The sequence below is a fragment of the Mesocricetus auratus genome, unplaced genomic scaffold, assembly GCF_017639785.1.
Source record: "Mesocricetus auratus isolate SY011 unplaced genomic scaffold, BCM_Maur_2.0 Super-Scaffold_100004, whole genome shotgun sequence".
NCBI classification, from domain to species: Eukaryota; Metazoa; Chordata; class Mammalia; order Rodentia; family Cricetidae; genus Mesocricetus; species Mesocricetus auratus.
In genome coordinates this window covers 96,545,413-96,568,866 of record NW_024429189.1, presented here as the reverse complement: position 1 = coordinate 96,568,866, position 23,454 = coordinate 96,545,413, and the positions used below count along the sequence as shown (strand labels likewise).

Genomic DNA, 23,454 nt, shown 5'->3' with positions numbered 1-23,454 from the left:
CTCTCTTCAAGCTCACCTGCAGGCACTCCAGCTGGTTCAGCAGGAAGTCTGGAAGCCTCTGGCCCAAGCCTACCGAGACCAGAGGAAACACCCTATCGTCCCTCACTCCTACAACGTGGGAGACAGCGTTTGGGTCCGGCGCCACCAGGCTAAGAACCTTGAACCCCGCTGGAAGGGACATATGCCACTCTGAATTTAACTCGCCCAGATAAGACTAAGGAATGCTGGCTTTGTCTGACTCCGCAACCTCCCTATTATGAAGGCTTAGCGGTTATGGGCGAATATACAAATCAGGCCACAGCCGAGGCTCTTTGTGGGACAGCTACGCAACATAAATTGACCATCTCAGAAGTATCTGGAAAGGGGCTATGTATAGGTAACGTCCCCACCACACATCAAGGACTATGCAATGCCACTGAGCCTTTGCCCCAAAGTGGCCGCTACTTGATAGCCCCCAATGGGACATATTGGGCATGCAACACTGGATTAACCCCTTGTGTCTCCACCACGGTACTAGGTGCCACCGTTGACTATTGTGTTCTGATTGAATTATGGCCTAAGGTAATTTACCACCCCTCTGACTATGACATGATAAGTACTGGCCGCATTAAGAGGGAACCTATCTCCATCACTACTGCCATCCTACTAGGAGGACTAACCATGGGAGGCATAGCAGCAGGAATAGGAACCGGTACTGCCGCACTGCAGGAAACTAAACAGTTCCAACTCCTACAACAAGTAATGCGTGCAGATATTCGGTCTTTAGAGGAGTCTGTCGCTGCCCTGGAGAAGTCTCTGTCCTCCCTGGCAGAAGTAGCCCTCCAAAACAGAAGGGGACTAGACCTCTTATTTTTACAGCAAGGGGGAATTTGTGCGGCCCTTAAAGAAGAATGCTGCTTTTACGCAGACCATACCGGAGTGGTAAGAGATAACCTGGCTAAAATAAAAGAAAGACGCCAAAAGTACCACCAATTAATTGAGTCCCAACAGGGATGGTTTCAGAATTGGTATAACAGGTCCCCTTGGTATTCGACTCTCATATCCACTATTATGGGACCCCTGATCATTATATTTCTGATTCTGATGATTGGGCCATGCATCTTAAACAGATTGATCCAGTTCATAAAGGAAAGGTTATCAATTGTACAATCACTGGTTTTGACTCAACAATACCAGCAGCTAAAGCAAAGGGATTTCGAGATGGCAGAAACCTCTGAATGAAAGATTTCATTCAGTTACAAGAGCAATGGGGGAATGAAAGACCCCGGCCCAGCACCGGTGGCTGAGGCCTATGGAAAATTCCTTTCCCCCACAGATCAGCCGAATAGTCATTTTTTGATCAGAAGGAAGCTCAGCTCAAGGACTTTACAGCTGCATAGTTACTACTATCTCTGTCCAGATAGGGGCCCAGGTGTCTATGGTCTGCACAGCCAGCCCAGAAAGATTGGGCAGGCACAGAAACCTTTGTTCTTCAGATAGGGCCAAGGCCGAGAATTGGTTATGAGAGAAACCTTAATTGCCTCTCTGTCCAGATGAGAGAAACCTTAATTGCCTCTCTGTCCAGATGAGAGAAACCTTAATTGCCTCTCTGTCCAGATGAGAGAAACCTCGTTCTGAGCCCCCCGCCTCATTTAAATTACCCAATCAGGGTCCTGTAACTAGGCTTCTCGCTTCTGTACTGCGCTTTTTGCTATAAAAGAACCCCTGAGTCCCCAGCTCGGGGCTCTCAGTTCCCGAGACTGAGACGCCCCGGGTACCCGTGTATTATCAATAAAGCCTCTTGCTGTTTGCATCCAAGCTCGTGGCCTCGGTGTTCCTTGGGTTCGGGTCTCCCTCCCGTGAAAGTCCCCCGCCTGGGGTCTTTCAGTGTGTCACCCAGTGACTCCATCTGTACTCCATAATCACTGCTCTCTGTATGTGGTTGTAGCTACTCTAGTACAGTCCCTGCTTTTGACCTCTTGGCACCCAGTGTCCCAGTGCAAGTGCTGAGTCATGCTTGCTGATTTGAGCTGCTTCAGGGACAAGGCCATGTTACCAGCCTTGGTGACCTCTTTGCAGTCAAGTGGTTAAGGGTTACTAGGGGCAGGAATCCAAGGGCAGAGCTCTGTGTAGGAAGACGGGATGGGCCACTGCAGTTGAATAAACAGTGAGCAACAGCTCTTCTTAACTCCGCTCCCTAGGAAGAGCAGGGCAGGGCAGAGCAGTCCCCACCGGCCTCCTACCTTGGAGCACTACAAAATCTACAGGTAGGGTCCTGTCTGTGGCCACAGAAATCCAGAGGGAGAATGAGTAGAGAAAACAAACTAGAAGTTTCCAGAGCCCTCCCCTTCAGTTACCAGCAGGAAACTGGGTTAAAAACAATGACACAACCACAACCCACCAACATTAAATTCCCCCAAAGTACCCTAAAGAATGCAAAGGCTCTGGATAGACAAGAAAGCTTATCTCTCTTAGCCAAAACTTCAGCATCAGTGGAATGGCCTGGGGGAAGGGTGTACGCCACTGGAGGCTGATTAAAAGGAAGCCCTGGAAGAAATTGCAGAGGATTCCTAACCCAACCCTTCAATTTATAGGTGAGAAATTAAGTACACACACAAAAAAATCCAGACAATAAAAAAACAAAAATTAAGCAACTTGTGGTCAGTGAGAATGTCTGTCTCTAGCTGCTCATCTTTAGATAAGTTACAGGCCACAAGGGGCTGGTCCCAGGATCCCATTGGGTACCAAACTCTGAAGTGCTCAAATCCCTTATATAAAGAGACAGGATATTCGAATATATATGTATATGTATATGATGTATATGTATATATGTAGTATATATATGTATGTGTGTATGAATGTACATATCATATTCTTTACATCATCTCTAGGTGACTTATAATGCCTATTACAATGTAAATGTGATATACAGCTATATGATATTGCTTAGAGAATAATGAAAAGAAAAGGTCTATTGTGTTCAGACAGACAGAATCACTGTAGGCCTAACTACACTTACAGTTCACAGTCGTTGAGTCGGTGAATGTGGGACTCATTAATACAGAGGGTTGGCTGTAATCTTGGTGGGAATCTCTTCCCCCCTCTGTAAGATGACCAGATGCTCCCTCAAATTCTAGTGCTAATGTTCTTTGAGTTAATAGAAATATATTATATTCCAACTCTAGCTTAGTCACAAATTTACAGTGTGACTTTGGGCGAGTCATTTTTCTTTGTGGCACCCCTGAGACATTTTTATCTTATTAGGAAGTGTCATTTACTGTCTAATGTGAGCCAAGGAACCCAGCTTTTACATCCAAGGGGGTCAGACATCAGACCCATCCCTCACACCATGATGTCCTGCCAACCTCCTTTGGAAAAATACCCAGACAGGAGTGCTGAATTTTGCAGACTTTAGTCAGGGATGGTAACACTAACATTCTCTGGTGCTTTGTAGTTTTCAAATTTGCCTGAGTTCAAATCCCATCTCTACTTCCTAGTTATGCATTTTGGGAAAATTGTTCAACCCCTCTGTGCCTCAGCCCCTCAACAGTAAGTTGGGCCTGAAAATACTAAAATAATAGCACCTGTTTCATGATTTGATGGTTTAAATGTCAACAATGTGACCGCTAGTTGGCACGCTGCCATGTATCAGCTGTTGTTACTGTTGCTAAGCATCTCAAACTGATGCTCATCTTCTGTAGCTTTAGGCTCATATGGAGAGGAATTTAAATTTAAAGCTTCCAACATCCATGACACAAAGATTTAGACCCAAGATTTTCTGCCTAAAAGTAAGCTCTGCTTCTTAGAGCAGAGAAGTAGCTCTGCTCTCCTTGGTATACTGGGTGTGTGAGTCTCTGGAGGGAGCAGCTAGACCTCACAGCAAACACGTGGTCTGACAATAAGAATACGGTTGAGACTTACAAGAGCTGGCAAGAGGTTGCAATGATAATCGAGTCCCAGACCAACTCTCATGCTTCACTGGTGGAGAAACTCGGGAACGAAGGACAAGGGGCTTGCACAAGTTCGCAGCAGGTGGATAGCCGAGTTGCAAACAGGGCTTGGGGCTCCCTATTCTGCTACCATCCAGGTCCCACTCTGTACACACAGCTGTCAGGGAGTGATACAGGTGGGGAGTGAATGTTGTTCCCATTGGCCCCTGAGAGGGGTCCGCAAAAGGAGTGGGAGTGCGGGTCACGGGACCCACGGGAACCGTTGATTCTAGATCTGCAGTCTTTCCTTACAGCCAACAGGATGACAGTGGAGCCACGCAGGTCTGTCTCCATCAGGCCCTGTTTGTCTTAAAGGTGGTCATATTTGGAATAAACTACTAAGCTGACAGGAAAATAACACAATCTCACAGCCCAACCTTCCTGTTTTGTCGAAGGCTCATTTTAGGATTCCTTCCCTGGGTTCTCACAGGGCTTAATCTGAATCACTGGCCTGCACATCACACACCATGGCGTGTTGCTAAGGAGCCACACCTAATGCCCCAGCCCCTTGTCCCCAACACTGCTGCGAACGCAGGAGAGGAACCCAGTCTTAAGCTCTCTGGTCTCCTTGCTGTTCCGGGTGTGCAGGGTCATCACGGATGGGTTAAAACAAAAGGAACCTTCCCCAGAGGAGAGTCAGGCTGCCCTGGCTTGGCCAGTGGTCTCCCTACTGTAGCGGAGTGGTGTTCCCCCAGTAATCAGAACTGACTGTGAGGAGATTTCAGACACAATAGCAAAACAAAATTTTGGGAAGAAGAAAAAATATTGTTTTGTGAGAAACTGGAAAACAAAACTCTTGTCATAAGTATTGATGTCTCTAGAGAGAATGCTGTATATCTACAAAGCAAGGAAAAAATCCTAATACAAGCCCCTGGGAAACAGTCTCAAGCCACATGACTACAGGTGAATTATATGAGCTCCCTCTCCTGTAGAGGGGAGGGGATATTTTTATTGGTTCAGTTGATGACACAGGGTTGTTTATTTGTGTTAACAACTTTCTCCACTTTTTTTCTATTTTTATTTCATTTTATTCTATCAGACTAAACATAGTTCGGAAAAGTTGGAACTTCTTATTCTGGAAATAATATGTTATATAAACAATCTCAAAGTTGAACAAAAATGATAGCTGCTATGAAGTTCATCTAGTCACGTGGATACTTGTGAGAAATTATGCATATGTGTCCTTTGAAACTTATTTAAGCTATGGATTCTTGACTATGTGTGTGGTATCTTATATAGGGAAACTCACAGATATATATGCATATATACACCATTTTCAATTGATAATAGCCTATCATATGATATATCCTTAAATGGTTGTAATAATATACATATATTGTACATACACTGCTATAAGTAGTTATACATCTTAAGTTTTACATTACCTACATCTAGCCAGCATCTTTATAAATTATGTGTATCTTTGTGCATATGGCAACATATGACAATGGCATATTTATGATTAGAAATATATGATGTCTAAACATATAAGTTTTCGTATTTTCATCTGCAACACAGAATAAATATGTTTTCATTCTGTCTAGTAAGAGGCATAATAAATGTATATAAGCTATGAGAAAATATATTGCCTTTTTTTTTGGCGTGTTTAGGAAAATAAGCCAGGCATGGTGGTGCACACTCTAATCTCAGCACTCAGAGCTGAGGCAGGAAGATCTTGAGTTGAGGTTATCCTGGTCTACAGAGTGATTCTCTGTCTCAAAAGAAAATAAGGACATACAACAAATATAATGAACAAATAGCACTAACAACAACAAAACAAAGTAACCCCTTGAGAAGGGAAAAAATTCTCAAGTCATATGGGTTGCTAGGATTGAGATAAATTGGTATTTTTGTTGTTGCTAGAAAATCAGTAGCTAACAAGTTTTAAACTTCTCAAGTGGGACCAGGACCAATGGATGCTATAAAGCCAGGATGATCTCCTGGAATTTCTGGCTCCGTTCTCTGCTGGCATCAGACCCTTCCAAGGGCTGTGGTTCTGGTCCTGAGAGGTACGTGATCAGCACTAGCAGCATCTCTACTCTCAATCGTGCCCTGGCTCATGTGTCACTTTCCCTCTGATTCCAGTGTGGAGCTGAGCTCCAGGGGAAGGTGGGGGAGTTGCTCAAATGTGGCACTCTATGCCCAGGGAAATGCTTGATCACTCACCACACGCTGTCACTGCCTTTCTCCAGGGGATTTCCCATGGCGTCGTAGTACACATCCACACTGAGGTTTCGGTCTGTGTCGTGAGCTGAGTTGAAGTTGGTGATCACCCGAGAGGGAACCCCCAAGCACCGCAGCACTACAAACCAAGGCCAGTATGAGGATGCTGGTTGTGGTGAAGGTGGTACATTAACACACCCCATTACTACTCATAAAAGGCGCACCACACCCATATACCTGTGTTGAGGGTCCCAGCAAAGACCCAGCACTGGCCGTATTGGACTGGCCTGTAGCCAGATTTTTTCCAATTCTTGAGGATCTCCACACTACCATTCCAGGTTCTTGGGTCCAGGCCACCAGCATAATTGCCGCTCCAATTCCCAGAAATAACACCGCTGTCATCATTGGCATTGATCTGTGCAGAAACACACCCCACATCCATGTGAATCAATACTATGTCTTTCCTACAAGAGTGACTTACGGGGTTCAGAACACTGGGTAGAAGATGGGAAGCCATGGAGCCGTGAGTGCACTTTTCTGCCATGCAAACTGTGACAAATCTCCTAGGGGGAGTGGGGTTTGTGAGTTTAGAAGTACTTTGCTTATCATGTTTGATTGCTCTTAAATGACACTGATTCTGTTGCAGGATGACACAGAAGTAGGAGACTCCATAGTTTGTCAGCAGCAAGACTGGGCTCAGAAGTCCTGTTTGCAGAAGACAATGGCTGTTTTGAAGTATGTGCATGCGTGCGTGCGTGCGTACGTGTGTGTGTATATAAACCTGTATTCTAAAAATTACTTTAGAACTTTAACATATAACATTTTAGAAAAAATAAAGATGGAATATTGTCATTCCTTTCTTCATTCATTCATTGATTTGTTCATTTATCCATTTAACTTAAGCATGGATCTAGTATAAGGAACACAAATGTGATACAGCATTGACAGAACACTGGATGAGGACTAGGAGGACCTGAGTTCTCTTTGTCCATTTCTTTTAGAGACACACATGAAGTACTTATAGATGAAATGATATCAAAGGATACAATGCTGGGCCTTATCAAGTCATCTGTGGAGAAGGGGTTAGAGATGAAACCAGCCTTCAACTGTTGAAACTGATGACAGCTATGTAGGGACCTCTCTACTTTTGTATAGGCCTGGATGTATTCAAAATAGAAGTTATAAAACAGAGCTGGGAATGTAGCTCAGTAGTAGGGTACTTGCCTAGCATGTGTGCAGCCGTGGGTTCAATCCTCAGCACTGCACATTCTCACATGCACCTTTAAACACCGCCAGGTGACAGAGGAGAGAATGAGCTCATGAGCATTATCTGTCACTTGTGTCCTTGGTTATCTGGGAGTCAGTTTGTTTCTGTGACCATTAGGTCTTCCCATGCTAATGCAGGGAAGGTGAAAACTAGATTCCCAGAGGTACTTCATCATCCGTCCAGTTTTCAGAGTCCATTAAACTTTGCCGTTTATCTCAACTGCACAGAGAGGCTAGACTAAAACCTCACAGCTTCCTCAACCCTTCAGATCTGCCCTCTCTTTGGAACATATGAGCGTGCCAAGGCTTATGAAAGTGGACAACAGATGCAGAAGACCTAGGACAAGCCGCCAGCCTTCCCAGAGGTGAGCTCTGTCTCACTTCTAGTGGTACCATGCAAGCGAGGGTGTCCTTGACCATGGAAGTTCGGCAGCTCACTGGCTCCTGGGTTACAGGTGCTTTGGGTTAAGGTCACTGCTGGCTCAAAGCCCAGGACTTCAAAGCTCTGCATAAGCCATAATTAGCTCTTGGCCTGACCCAGCCCAACAGGAGGGTCTGGAGAGAGCATCGGGGAGGCACGTCTGAGGAAATCGGCTCTGAGATAGAGTGGGTTGGCCCCAGGCTGAGAGTGAGTCAGCAGCTGCAAGAGCCAGCTGGCTTCAAGGCTGGACTCACATACTCTATTTGTTGGCAGGAAATCTGGCTTCTTAAGTGGCGCTGAATTCCATCCAGTTTTACTTGGCCTCTGCCTCTATCGGCTACCCCTTTATCCAAGCTACTTGCTTTGCAAGGTTCAGCCCAGGCCCCCTTTACTCTATTCTCTGTCCTGGCTATTATAGGCCTTGTGAATCTGATTCTAAGTGTCTCTGGGTCCAAGCTCTTGTTCTAGATACCCTTCTTTTGAGAAGTCCTCCCTAATTAAGCTAAGGCATTAGCATGCTGCCCAAAGCCTATTCAGATTTCTAACAAAGGAACTGGGCAGCTTGGGAATAGTCCAAGATGTGCCTAAACCATGGGCCAACAAAAAAGACACTAAGAATATTCTGGATGATTATTTAATTCAAGAAAGTTAGAATGAAAGAGCTCACTTTGATTGCCAGCCTTCTTTGGAGACAGGGCCCCACTGTGAAGCTCCAGCTGACTGAGAATTCATGATCCTCTGGCCTCCTCAGGCTCCCAAGAGCCACCACACCTGGTGACCTTTACATTTTTGAGCAGGTAGATGCTCCATCTGGTCACTTTTGAGGGAAACACTCTGTGAACACTGAGTACGAAGTCATGGATTCCTCCAGGATTGTGGTGTGTGTGTGTGTGTGTGTGTGTGTGTGTGTGTGTGATAGGTTTCTCATGTACAGGTCCATAAAATGGAAAGAGGTCCTGAGCAGACAACTCAACCCCTTGATTGACTCACAGGGACACACTGTGAACAGTCTGTCCAGATAATGAGTCAGACCACCTGCTCTCCTTCTGTTGTGACACTTGAGAGTTCCATGCTGCCAAGGAGGTGCACATTCTAGTCTCACTGGGCACATACCTCCCTTCCTAGGAGACCTCATGATGGAGCAGAGGTCTACCTTTACATTGCATTCTAGTGAACGCCTGAATGGTGTGTTCCCATCCCATCTAAGACGGCCTTGTCATAGGGCAGAAAGAGCCTTGAAACTAGCCAGGCTTGGGTCTGGTTCTGTCTTTGCTTCTCAGTCACTACATATATCAGGCAAGCTCTTTAACTTGCAGGAGTTCCATGGTCTCTATTGGCAAAGTGGGCAAGGTCATAGCTACTGATTGTATTTGGCCAGGCTCACATGAGACATGGAGTGCATGGGTCTGACATGCTGCCACATGGCAGCATGGTGAGTAGTACTTACTGTCATCTCCTGGTACTTACCATGGCACTCAGCACCCGGCAAACATATTTGGGGTCGTTTCTGCGGGCCACATCAGTAACAGGATCACGGCGGAAATTCAGACTTCTATCCAAAATGGTGAGGCTGATGCCCAGAATATCTTCTTCAAACTGTTTATAAGGGGACCACATGGTAAGATGAGAGAAATGACCCATTTGGTTGTTGTTAATTAAGGGGACAAGAGACACAATGGTGAAGAACACAGGACCTACTTTCACTCTGTGTCCTTCAGAGCTAACAGCTATCCAGAAGCAGTCACTGCACCAGCCTTTACCCAGCAAGCTCACCAGCTCTCTCTCTCATGCTACATGAGCCAGAACCCACTCCACCAACGTGAGTGGGGACAACATGGCACAGTCTACTCCCAGTGTGCCATGGACTCAGGACAACTTTTCCTTTCTAGCCTTGGTTTCCCGATCTGTTTAATGATGGATCTTATAATAACAAGCACATCTCAAGGTTCCTTTGTGGCTCTCACAGTGCTCTTGAGTATGTCATTTAGATTCCTGACAGACTAGGTATAAAGATAAAATGTGTGGCTATATAAGACACACTAATTGTTTCACATGCTAGCTCTTGTTGCCTTAAGTCTTCACTGTTTCTCCTTCTTCCTGGAATGTTCTTCAAGGTAGCTAGCAGACTTTCTTACCTCGTCAGGTTCAAAAATTCCTTCCTAAGAAAGAATTTCACTAACCAACCCACCAAAAATAGGCCCCTCCCACCCTTGGGTGTATTATATGCTCTTATCGTCATCATTTTCTTCCTTTTAATGAAGTCAACACATAGACTCAGCTTAGAAACTTGCTGGTGTTAGCTACATAACAGAACCTGGAGTGCACAAGAATGTACTTCCCTATCAGTTTCTGGGCATCTAGATACCCTGGCTGCCGAAGGTACTTCACTCTAATTCCTTTGCTTACTACCTGGGAAAATTACAAGTGAAAAGGCACTCCTAAACATTTTCTAGACTGAGAAAACCTGGGGACTCCCTGAACTCAGGTGGAAATGCCAAACAAAGGCCATGACTTTGAAAGGCCCAGTACACACAATGGCGGAGTTTTACTGTGTTTTCATGTGATATGAAAAACAGAAGCTATGTTATTGTCCTGAGATTCTTTGCTGGCTTTTACTTATTTATGTGTCATGGCATCAGAACTATTTCACTGCATCAATTCAGTAATGAGTCCATCTTCCTACTAGATTGTGACTCCTTTGAAGCAGAAAATTTATTCATCTGTGTCCTTAATATTCAGCTTAGGGTCTAGAAACAGGGTATATGATCAACAAATGTGTTCCAAATGAATGAACAGGAAATGAAGGGCCAGAAGATGAGCAAATCTGCTATAAGCCCTGAGCATCTTGTGTATTAGGGAGATAACCCTAGCCTTGTCATGGACCTTTTACCTGGCCAAAGTTCCAGCCAACCATGCCAATTCGATTTGTGCTGCCCACGTAGATGATGCCAGAGTCTTCCTCAACATACTCTTGTCTTTCGGCGTTATTACTCATAAAAACATCATCCGCTGTTTGATACACACACACATACACACACATAAGGAAAAAGAACAAAAAACAAAAAGTAGATACTGCAATGAACCAATGGGATAAATTTTCCTCCCACTCCTGAAGACTGATTTGGGGTCAGAGCAAGAGTCTCTCTGGGTTCAGCCCCATCTGTGCTACGGAATGAAGTCCTGAGTTAGGATGCTTGCAGCTCTTATTGTGGGGACTCAGGCTGGAAAGAGAAGCCACACAATCCCCATGGGAGCCCCAGAAAAGTAATAATAGGATGTACATTTAATGGGACAAATTTGAGGATGAGATAGTGTAACTGCCTAGAGTCACGCAGCTGAGTAAGTGCAGACCTTCTGACCAGTAGCTTTTCTGCTCCCTCCACAGCCCACAAACTTCCTGCAATTAGATCTAAGTCCATAAGAAGTACATCTCAGCCACCCTTCTTTCTCACACTCATTGCTTCTTTCGGGACCGTGGGGGAATGGGGCATTTAGAGGCTTACCTTGCAGCCATGGATTGAAGAGGAGTATGAATGTTCCGAGTTTCTGAGAGGAAACCCTGCCCTGGGAGGAGATTTCAATATTCATTGTGTACCATCCGATGGGTGCACTGGCAGGACTGGTGATAGCAACGATCAGATTATTGTTATTGTTGGCTTTAACTGCTGCATTCCAGCCACCTGTACTTCTCCCAGAGACTGAAAAGACAGCCTTTGTCCTGGCTGACTCTGAGGGTTGGGGACCTGTCAAGGAAATAGAAAATGAAGGAGACAAAAGTGTGTTGGGTAGGTCCTGGGGAGAAGTCAGGCTCTGATGACACTGCAAACTCATCTAGTTCAGTGGTTCTCAACCTGTGGGTTGTGGGTCACCTAAGACCATCAGAAAGCACAGATACTTACATTATGATTCATAACAGGAGCAAAAAACAGTACTGAAGTAGCAATGAAAATAATTTTATGCTTGGGGATCACCACAACATGAGGAAGTATATTAAAGGGTCGCAGCATTAAGGTTGAAAAACATGGATCTAGGATTTCATCCAGTAAAGCCTCTTATCACAGTGCTTGAGGGAACGTGTAGGCCATACCCTTCTTGATTTGAAGATAAGTTTCATGCTCAGAGATACATAACCACCAAAGTCAACCAAGCAATGACATAACCCAGAGCCCAGTGACCCCCCAGGGGCAACTCAGCTGTATATATGTGTGGATGGGACAGAGCAGGTACCTGTGGAAACGATGAAGTTCAGATCATCACCAGACTCAAGACTTCGGTTGCAGACTATTATCATCTCCCAAGGTTGTCCTCTCCGGACAATGAAATCCTGGCTGGAGAACTTGTCTGTGTGATGTGCCCTCCGATTCACAGGCATCTGCCAGTTGACATTTTGGACCTGTAAAGCTGTGAGACAGAAATCAGAACCTGAAGTCTTGAAGAGTAGAGAAGTGTGCAGCATACCAAAAGGGCATCCATGGGTGAGGTGGCAGAATAGAGTTGAACTTCTAGAAAGAGTCAAGTTGAAACACAAAAGCTGTGGTGGTGGCACATGCCTTTAATCCCAGCACTTGGGAAGCAGAGGCAGGAGCATCTTTGTGAGTTCAAGGCCAGCCTGTTCTGCACAGAGAAATCCTGTCTGGAAAAACTAAAACAAAAGCTTTGATTCTACACAGCAGGATGTTCACCACTTGTTCTCATCCAACCTTTCTGTTTTCAAATACTCCAATGCACATGACCCAAGGTCACATAAATGCTCTGCCTTTCGGATGATCAGGCCACTCCACACGCTATTCTCTTTACTCAGAATCTCTCCATCTACCAGGTGACTTGTCATCAGGCCTTGAGGAGTAGACCAAACCCTCAGGGAAATATCACCCAGCCAGCTAGAAGAACAGTGCCAGGAGAGACTGAGAAGGCAGCATGGTGGGTGAAATCCTCGCTGTGAAAGCGTGAGGACCTGGGTCCAGATCTTAGCACCCGCAGAAGCAGTTGGGTATGTTGGTGTGCAGCTGCAGCGCCAGCACTCAGGATGGAAACAAGCAGATCACCTAGCACTGCTGACCAGGAAATCTAGACAAAAAGCCAACTCCAGGTTCAGGGAAAGACCTTCCTCGGAAAATAAGGTAGGGAGCATATATATTCCGGAGCACAATCCCAAACACAGTGCACTCCCTGGCATGTACAGGAACAAAAGAGAAGGAAAGAAAACAGAGGCAATTTCTCCAATACCCATATGTAGTTTACCACTCTCATACCCAGCCAGCATTGGCTTCTATACGTTTTACCCCTATATTTGTTAAATTCTTGGTGTTGGCCTTGGATGTATAGGCCTAGAGACTGGAGTATTAGCGGAAGCGACTTGCAAGTGCTCCCTAGGACAAACATCTCAAAAGCCACCCTCCACTGCTTTCCAGATTATTGTAGGCAGTAGAGTGAAACTACATTAGGTTTATGAGGGATAGCATGATACATGGGACATTTAACTCAAACAAACCTGTTGAGATCTTATTTGTTTGAGTTGTGACTGGGATGTTACATCACTTATTCCCTTGTAAACCAAACTGGTCTCTGTTTTCATGATGAAATATAATTTTGATGAGTATATGATGGCATATCCCAATATCAGAGATCATTTCAATTTATATGTGCTGACAGACTGTCTATCAGGATATATCTTCTTGATCTTTGTATTCTGATGCCTAGCACCACTTAAATGATTAGACACACAAGTGAATGAAATAATATGTAAACAGACAAAGAAAAACTAACACCAAATATAACCATCTTGGGACCTAGAGAGATGGCTCAGTGGTTAACAGCATTGGCTATTCTTTCAGAAGACTCAGGTTTGAGTCCAAAAACCCACATGGAGGCTAAGAATTGTCTAACTCTAGTTCCAGAGGATCCTATGCCCTTCTCTGGCTTCTGTAGGCACTGAGCACACAGGTGACCCACGGACATGCATGCAGACAAACCATCCACACACACATAAAATAAAAACAAACTCCAAACAAACCCAACAATCCTGTTTTGAATACAATTTAAAATGTAATCCACACAACAAGGCAAATTAGGGGTATTCAAAGTGTGTGTGTGTGTGTGTGTGTGTGTGTGTGAGTGAGTGAATGTGACTTATTGTTTGTAAAACTATGTTAGACACATTGGAGAAGAAGCATGTGAAAGTTTGACTTTAAAAGAAAATGTAAAAATGGCAGAAAGGAATATGAAGGTATACGGGACTCAGCCTATCCAATCACCAGGGAATGTGAATCAAAACCACAATGAGATGCTATCTTGCTCTGGTAAGAATCACTACTACCAAAAAGACAAAGGAAGTGGTGTGAGGCCTTGCACACTGCTGGCGGCACATGCCTTCAATCCAAAGCACCTGGGATGCAGAAGCAGGGGATCTCTAAGTTGAGGCCAGGGCTACACAAAGAAACCGTGTCTGGAAAAACCAAAAACCAAAAACCAAAAAAGAAATTCTTACAGTACAGCCATTGTGAAAAACAGTATGGAGGTCCTTCAAAACAAATTAAAAATCGGACTGCCTTATGACTGATCAATCCCACAGTGAATATGTATCAAAGGAAATAAAATCAATGAAAAGAAATTGCGTCCGTGTTAATTTTGGCTTTGGGGGATGGAGGGGTCAGGATCTTGCTCTGTAGTCCAGCTGGCTTGGGCTTGCTATACATCCCAGACTAACCTCAAACTCATGACCCTCCTATATCAGCTTCTGGGGGCTGAGGGTACAGGCTTTCTCCACCATACCTAGCTTACTTTTTATTCACAATAGCCAAGAAATAAAAACAAACACAAATCAGTTCATGAATGGTTAAAGAAAATGTTACTCAGATACAAAAGAAAGAAAGAAAGAAATCTCATTTTCTGGGACAAGCATGTGTAGGACTAGAGGACATTATGTTAAATGTCATAAGCAAGACACACTGTGGTCTCATTCACTTGTGGAACATGAAAAAGTTGGTTTCATAGAGGCTGAGAGTAAAATGGTGCTTCCCAGAATGCAGAGACTATGAAGGGACAGATATCTGGAGAGATGCTGACCAATAGGCACTAAATCCCAGTTAGATACCAGTAAAGAGTTCTTTGATTGTTCGAGAAATGAAAAGTATTTGAGGAGATGGAAATGTTTAACCTGACCTAAACATCACATGATGTACACATGTGGCAAATCATCACACCATGCCTCATAAGTATGTGCAGCCCCTGTGCATTGCTGGCGGCACATGCCTTTAATCCAAAGCACCTGGGAGGCAGAGGCCAGCCTGGTTTACAAAGTGAGTTCCAGGACAGCCAAGGTTATACAAAAGAATTCTGCCTCAAAAGAACAAAACAAACAGAAAGCAAAAATAAAAGAAAGGAAAAGAGAAGGAAAGAAAGGCTTTCTGGGACAGGTGATCAGACCTCTTGAGCCTCCCTGGGCTTCTTTATTCCACAAATGAGCATGACCAGAGATAAGGCTCACTAGACCATAAACTGTCTGGGAGCAGAAAGCGTATTCCAGATGACCCTCTGCTGAGGACAGGGGTAAGGCTAGAAGGGTGGGTAGGTCCACGTTTATGGTTGGCATCTGCTCCCCTCCAACAGGTCTACTCCTTCTTTGCTGTACTAACAGTTATAGGCTGTGCTGTCACCGTGTCTTCCTCATTCATCCTAGAGCCTAGTGCCCTGTGTTTGGAAGGTATGATCAAGACGAGACTGAGCTCTGGGGACTCCATCCCTTCCCACCACGGCAGCAGACCAGTCAGATCCAGGGTGATTGTGGAGGTAAGGATCAGAGCATTAGCTGAAGCTGACTGGACTTTGATGTGCTTACAATCATCCCCGGTCTTTACATGCCTTAGCTCATTAATGTTGTGAGCTGCATTTGGAGTCACCTGTTTTACAGATGAAAGAGCCAAGATGTGCGGAAGGCTTGGTCATAGTTATCCCATTCCTGAGTGGGGTACACAGTCATGAGAGTAATTCTCTCTGCCTCTTGACACCAAGTATCTGCTCCCTGTGGGGGTGCTGTGAGACTGCAAGGCTTCCCTGAGCTGAAGGAAGAAGGAAAGTTGGACTCATGTTTGTCACCAGCATGTAGTGTGTCAACTGTTGACAGCACCCGGGACCCATGACGTATACTATTGACGAAACTTGACAACTGAAGACAATCTCAGGAGACAAGTGTTTTACCCTGTGCCTAGAAGTCAACAGAACCTGGGCTCTGCTGTATGACACAGATTTGGTCTTTGCATTTTCCTGGCATAAGCTGTCTAAAACATTTGGAATCTTGGAAAGGGTGGGTGTCTTTTTAAACTAATAAGATGACTGAGGGCTTCTGACAGCCTCTGGATAGTGGCTGGTTGCCTAGGAAACCAACCATATGGTCAGAGGGCTAGAGCTTTCAGTGCCATCACCCTGTTCTTCAGGGATGGGAAACTGATTTAATCAGCAATGACTATGAGCATCATTAATCATTAGCTAACTCTGTAATCAATCAAGGATGCATATGTAATGAAACCTTCATAAAACCAGAAAAGGGAGCTTGGAGAGGTCTATGCTGGAGAGTGTCAGAGCTGCTGGGGAGTGAGGACATATCCTGTCCTTTGCATGTCTGCATCTGCCTGGTCCTGAGTTCTGTCCTTTGACAATAGACTGGTAATCTAATAAATACACTGTTTTCCTAAGTTCTATGAGATATTCTAACATATCTTTGATCATTAGTGAACAATCCCCCTTCCAGTTTTGTAGATGGTTGGTCAAAAGTAAGGTAGTAGGGGCAGCTGAGAAACCAGCCAGTCTCCATTTTGTTAAGCCATTTTGAATCTGTGTCCAGGTTAAGTTTCTGTTCCTCAGAGCTGGGCTGTACCGTGTCCGGTATTCATGAAATATTCTGTAACAAACTCTCCAGAAAGGTTTCCTTACTTGCTTTGTAAAATTCTGTTGTTCTCTTGTCTGTAACCATGCTTATGTGCAAAATTTCCCACCTTTCTGGTTTGCCCTATAAAGGGGGCTTGGGAAATTGGCTCAGGGCTGGTCTCACGAACCCCACCTTATGGGGAGATGCCACCAATTCAGTTCTGATGTATTCATGAGTAAAGTTTTCCTTAATTTGGTCATAATTTGGCTTGGTGGTTGTTCTCCTTGAGTCTGTGGGATTAACACAGCCCTGTGAACTCAGCCCATAACCCATAGAGTCTGTGCTAACTGCAAACAGTGTCCAGATTGAGTCCAGCCATAAGGCACCTTGGTGGTGCTGTTGGTTGGTATGGAAACTATATCCATTGGGTAACTAGAAGTACTGTGAGCAGTCTAGAATTTTCCTTTCCACCAGATCTTACTGGCTCTACTCTGCCACTGTGTCCCCCAGTTCTTCCCATGTGAGACTCAGAACCCAGAAGCAACGTTGGGGGTAAGCTGTCCTCAGGATGCACTGTCTACACCCTGACATTGTATCCTCCTCACACACAGTGGGCAGTGAGTTTCTGCAGGAGAAGAAACATGTCCTTAAGAGGCAATCTTCGGGGGGAAGTGAGTGAAGAAGAGCTGTCTGCCTTGCTGTCCCTGAAGGAGCTGCACAGGAAGGCAGTGTCCAGAAAGCCTCCGCCCACTGGCTGCCTCTCTTAGACCTGGTCCCACCCGTGAACCTCTGAATCACAGGTACCAAGGGCCTTTGACTATGCCCATCTCATTGCTTTTGACAGAGCACTTTGTCTGTTTTTTGAAAAGAGTAGGGAAGGAAAGGCGAGAAGATTGTCAGCCACCTCGGGTCTCCTCAAGTTGGAAACTCAGGAACATGTTTTAACCTCAGGGCTGTTTTCCACACCAGTTTCAGTGAAGGGAAGAGATGAAGGGAGCATGATAGGTCTGAAATTGACCATCAAGTCACACACTTAAAAATCATTGCAGACAAAAGAAAGGCCGATGGTATAGCGTGGTTCAGGGCACTAGTCTAGAACGCACAAAGCCCCGTGTTCGAGTCTCAGCACTGGAAAATAGAGGGGAAAGAGTCAAGAGACAACTCACAAGCTTCTAACCGGCACGAAGATGGGGAGGGCTGGAGGAAGCGACTGCCTCCAAGCAAATGCCCCTGAGGTCCCTCTCCAGGCCACTTCACAATCCGCACGAGGCTGAGTCACTGCTTGACTACAGTGTCAGGCTGAAGACATGTCTCAGCTCTCTCCCCACCCCCCAAAATATCAGTGTCACCAGTATTCAAATGGGGTGACTGCTAATTCTATCCCAGTGTTCACTTGTTCCCCTTCCGATAACAAGCCCCCCATTTTAATAGGCCGTGCATTCACAGGTCACCTCAGCTGGGTGTATGAGTCATGTCTGGCCAGTGACTCATAGGCTACAAGTTCCAAAGTCTTTAAAATTTTTTAATTGTAGTAATATGCATATAACATAAAAACTAACATCTTAAGCATTTAAAGGTACATTTCAGTGGGTTTTAGTATATTTGTGTGTTGCGTGAACTCTATCTAGTTTCCAAAAACAGGCCTGTGGATCATTATAGTCTCTCCTCACTCCCCGCTGTCTCCTGACTGCTAATCTGTTCCCCCTCTAGGGTTTTGTCTGTTCTGGACATCTGATATAAATGGAATCACACAGTATGTGGCAGCCTTTAGGTCTGCCTTCTCTCGCTTGTTACAATGCTTTAAAGGCTCATTCATGCTGTAGGGTGTACGGATAGCTTACTCTCTTATGGCTGAACCATATCCCAGCTGTAGGGTGTACGGATAGCTTACTCTCTTATGGCTGAACCATATCCCATTATCTGAACATACCACATTTTGTTTGTCCCCTGGTGGACAGGGGTTGTTTCTACATTTTGGCTGTTGTGAAAAGTGCCATTATGAAGTAAGTACTTCTTTGAAGTTCTGTCTTCAATTCCCTCTAAGAAGATTTTTGGTTCTGAGGTTCTCACTCTATAGCTCAGGAGGACCTTGAAGGTATGACCCTATTTTATGTCCCTAGCACTTTGAACTCACTCAATCTTGCCTGAACTTTTGATCCCCCTGCCTCAGCCTCCCAGTACTGAATGACATCACCTCACCATTACCATCACACCCAGCCACAAAGCCTCTTTGACAGTGCTTGGCCTATTTTCCTTCCCTTTCTTCCACCCTGCTGTCTGGGGTGTAGAGTGATGGGGACGGAACTTGCAATAGTCACCTCAGATTACACAGGGCACACATGAGGGGTAGTGAGGCGTGAGGCCGGCAGAGCCCGCGCTCTGAGAACTGTGCACTTCCTGTCTCTTCCCGGATCTACCTACACTCAGACCTCCTGGAAAGAGGAAATGAACTGTGTTCTTTCTTTTCCTAAGTTGTTGCTTTTGAGGGGCTCACTATCATTTACAAGTAAGTCTAACCCTGTGACCCCGTGGTTAGATCCTTGGCCCATCTATTCTGTGGCTCATACTGGCAGGGAAGCATGAGAAGATGCCAGACCGTGGAAAGAGATTACTATCAACCGAACCGACCCTTATCAGCCTAGCTCTAAAGGAATTGCTGGCAGCAGACAGGTGAGAATGTCTTGGCTGCTAAGTGCTGGGCCGAGAAGGGAGCTGGCAGGGTGCCAGCATGGCAGGACTGACTGAGCTCACACACACACTTGTCTGGACTCCTCTCCCTATTGTGTCTCCTTTAGGCAAAGATGAATTTTATATTATAGATTTCTAGAGTTAATGGAAATTATACTTCACTATTTTTTTATGTGTATGAATGATTTGCCTGTGTACCACTTGTGTGCCTGGTGCCCTCAGAAGCCAGAAGAGGTCATTGTGTCCTCTGCAATTGGAATTATGGATGATTGGGACGCCATGTGAGTGGTAGGAACTGACCTACCATGTTCTCTGCAGGAACAAGTACTCTCAACTACTGAGCCAGCTCTGTATCCCCAACTAATGGAGATTCTAGAAGTTATTTAGCTGAGTAGACTGCAGTAAGAAGGATATTTTAGTGTTCTCTTACATTGATGTGGAACTGAATACCATAACGTACTCTAATATTTTCTTGATTACTTTACCTTACAAAAAATATGCTGACCACAATCCACTAAACCGATGTCACAACCTGGAATGGATTGCAGTGGACAACTTGGAAAATAGTGATATGATTCAATAGAATTCCCATATATTACATTTCTGAAGATTGAGTCCCCAACCCTCATCTCAAGGTAGCAGAAGTGACTTACTGAAGTCAGAGGGGTTTAGAAGCAGGGCTAGGCCTGGAAGCCTGAGTCATTGCGGTGCCACTCCCCCAGGCTCCAGGTCATGGCAGCCACACCTCTGGCTCCCAGGACTCCCTGCTCAGCTACACTTTCCTCCTTTCTTTCCAGTCTGTGACAATTACTTTTAGCTTCTCCCAACATTCAGATATCCCTCAAGTCCGGTGCAGCACACATGGCAACATTTCCTGGCCCAAGGCTAGGCTCTGTTAGATGAGGAAGGGGCTGGTAAAGTTCCCTGGGGTGAAAAGGAATAAGCCCTGGACAGCTGGTAAGGACCTCAATGTCTCTGAATTGTGAGTGCCTCAACAGTACAAAAGGAGAACACAGGGACTTCACATGTAACAGCAAGAGTTCAGGGCCGGGAAGGCTTCAGCTTTCTCTGTGCCTAGCACTGAGCTCCATGCTCACATCTTTCAACAGTCACAAAAGCCTGCGGCGTTGTACCAACTTACAGATGAAGGATTTGTAAATTCAGCTGGGTGAACTCATTTCTCCCATATCACAAGCTCAGACAGAACCTAGACCCAAGTCCAAGCTGGAATCCAATTTTGCTTGACAAAAATCTGACTCTGAGGTGTTAGCTGCAGCCAACCACTGTGGTGCTCTGGAAGCTTGCGGAGAAAAACCAGCAACCACTAACCATAGCCCACTCCATGCCCAGACCTCATGCTGATGGGTAAGAGGTGAAGGACTCCTCATTCCTCCTTCCCAAAGATTGAGTTTGTAAGCCTCAACACCAGGAGTCACCAGGAGACTGATGTCTCGATCCAAGAGTTTCCGGAACCAATCAAGCCAGGCTCTCCATATCAGAAGCATCCCTGGCATTGCAATCAGCCTTCTTGCTGATTCTAAATGTGTAGCCGGAGCTGAGAATAGTTACCTTAGGCGTATGCATCACTTTATACTTGTCAAACCTCATTCACACTAATGAGTGGTACAGCTGCTCCATGGGGGAGGCAGGGGAGAATCTGCTGTGTCTCCCAAGGGAGGGAGACTCGGAAAGGGGAACACAGTCTCTTTGGAACCCATCTCTCAGCCCAAGAGACCCAGCCTTGTTTCCTTTCCTTCCAAGTGATAGAGAAAGAATTTCTGAACTCCAGTACACACCCTAGCCTGGCATGTGGGCCCCGGAGAGGAGGATGACTGCCCCATATGTACATCACAGACCTGCAGGGTAGAGACAACGTAGGGAAACCACTGCAGGTGAATGCGAAGAGGGCATGGACCCAAGGATACCTGGGGGTGTGTGATGGGGAGCTGAGGAGGAGGCTGGAGTGATGTGTGCTAGGGAGGCACCTAACAGAATGGTCCTTTAGAAGTCACTTGGGAGTAGGAAATAGATTTTATCTCATGGGGTATTCTCATTTTTAAAGCATAGAATATCCTTTATTTATTCTCTGATGATTCCATACATGGAAACAACGAATCTTCATCATACACACACCAATTACTCCCCTCCCTCTCTCCCTTGGCACCTCCAACACGTCTCCCTTTCTCATAAGGTTTTCTGAAGATTCCAAGACTCGGAGAAAAGAGGCTCACTAAAGAAACTCCCAATTACTAGTAAGTTGTGCTGATGAATGCTCCTTGAGCGAGGATAATCCATTTTAGAGGTGAGGAAAGAGACTCACAGGGTGCGGAATCTACCCAAAATCCCTAGAAGGGTCAGGGCTGAAAGCCAATCCCTTCAACAGCCTTACTCCTGAATATAATCCGAAATGACAGCTACAGTTTGAGCGGCCCAGAGGCCAAGTGAGCTCTGCCTCTGATGAGTGGGGAGCAGAAGCTGAGAGGTAATAGAGGGGAACCAGGTGGTAGCTGGTCTTCAGTACGAACACTGGGTGGGCTGCAGTCTCCAGACAGGGAGTCCAGAGAGGTAGTCTGCTTTTCAGGGAGCATAGATCGTTCTCTGGTCCAAGCAACTGAAAGAAGGGTGTGAACATCCAAAGGAGTGTGTGGACATCCAAAGAAGTCAGGAACCCAGGAGGAATCCCTGACTCTTCCCTGGAAAAAGGTGACCAAGTCCTAGTTCAAGGAAAAGGTCTGGGTTCACCTGCCAAGAACCACGTATGAGCTCAAATCTGGACACAGGCTCGGTAGAAAGCTCCATGGTGCTGGGGGTAGGTTCATTCTTTCTACCAACTTGCTGCTTGACCTTAGTAAGGCTTTGCCCATTCCAGGTCTCAGCCTCTGCCTGGCAGAAGATCTGTTTACTAGATGACAACTACCATTCCCTTTTAGCGAAGTTTCTAATCCCCAGAGCTCCTTTTATTAGCATTGCAGCCATGCCTGTATTCATGAGAGGGAATGGAGCTAAGAAGTGAAGTCTCTGTTCTGTCCCCATCTGGAGGCTTTCCCAAGTGGCCATACCTGCCTTTCACATCTGGATTGGTACTTTCCTGTGCTCCTAACCACCATTCATATTTTACAGGGTTGACTCATGCCTTGTTTGGGTTTGGCATTGCTGCCGTCAAGGTCCAAGGCCGATCACCATGACAGGCAGTAATTAACAGGGCCCAGATCCTCGACAGTAACCACGGAGTCAAAAAACCTGCACTTCTTGTTCCTTTTCAGTTGCCTTCCCTGGTGCTGTTGTAGGGACAGCCAGGTCTTGCGACGTGTTTGCTGTGTCTGCTACTGGGCTTCCACACAGCAAGTCAAGCCAGGGAGTCTGCCGGTATTACAGGACCTGTAGTTTACTTAGGAGCATTCCAGCTGACGGCTTCTCAACACTCAGTTTCCACGTGTGTGTCTCTCGCCCCTGTGTCTCTGTGAGATTTGCTTTTCTTTGCCCCTGCTACTGACAGCTGGTAAAAGGGTACTGAGAAATGCAGAATGCTGTCTTTATAGGTAGCGACCGATGTGTGAGAGCAGTGGTAATAAGACAAAGCTCGTCCTCAAGGGGAATGTGACCCCCGCTGGGTAGGTCATCCTGCCCATCACTCCACACATTCTGGTCATGTTCCACCACTGGAGTATGCTAGGGGAACACAGCCGGCGTTCTAGAAAAGAAGTCACCTCTGAGACAGAACCTAAATCACTGAAGCCCAGCTTTCAGAGTCCCCACGACAGACAGCTGTCCCAACTGACTTCTCTGCCAGACCCAGAGGGCGGTATGGGTTTCCCACAAGGACCTGCTGGAGAGACACCACACTCACCACTCATGTTCGGCTTCTTCTGCCTTTCCTGGGGCTCCTCTGGGAATGACAGAGATGGTGTGGGGAGACAGGCGCCGAGGATTGCTTTACCATTTATAGGAGCCTCTCCTACACACCCCAATTAGAATTCTAATGAGGTGGGCGAGGCACCAGGTCATTCCTGTGGTGCCTGTAAACGTTTCACTTACAACATACCCGTCACCCAATGGAAGGTCATCATGCTTATGCAAGACTGGCT

At 45.7% G+C, this 23,454-nt stretch overlaps 1 protein-coding gene across 2 annotated transcripts in view; it reads right to left on the bottom strand.

The window, feature by feature from the left end:
• Positions 1-23,454, bottom strand: part of Tgm3 (transglutaminase 3) — a 58,339-nt gene that overhangs the window by 23,114 nt on the left and 11,771 nt on the right. The window contains exons 1-7 of one of the 2 annotated variants that reach the window (XM_013112320.3): positions 23,217-23,296; positions 12,046-12,219; positions 11,322-11,561; positions 10,709-10,827; positions 9,286-9,414; positions 6,369-6,546; positions 6,135-6,270 (exon numbers count right to left, since the gene is read on the bottom strand). In XM_013112320.3, coding sequence (XP_012967774.3) covers positions 6,135-6,270; positions 6,369-6,546; positions 9,286-9,414; positions 10,709-10,827; positions 11,322-11,561; positions 12,046-12,219; positions 23,217-23,223 — 983 coding nt within the window. In that variant the 5' untranslated portion in view covers positions 23,224-23,296. Of the gene's footprint in view, positions 1-6,134; positions 6,271-6,368; positions 6,547-9,285; positions 9,415-10,708; positions 10,828-11,321; positions 11,562-12,045; positions 12,220-23,216; positions 23,297-23,454 lie in introns of those variants that run through there. The other variant, XM_040746284.1, reaches the window with a different exon arrangement.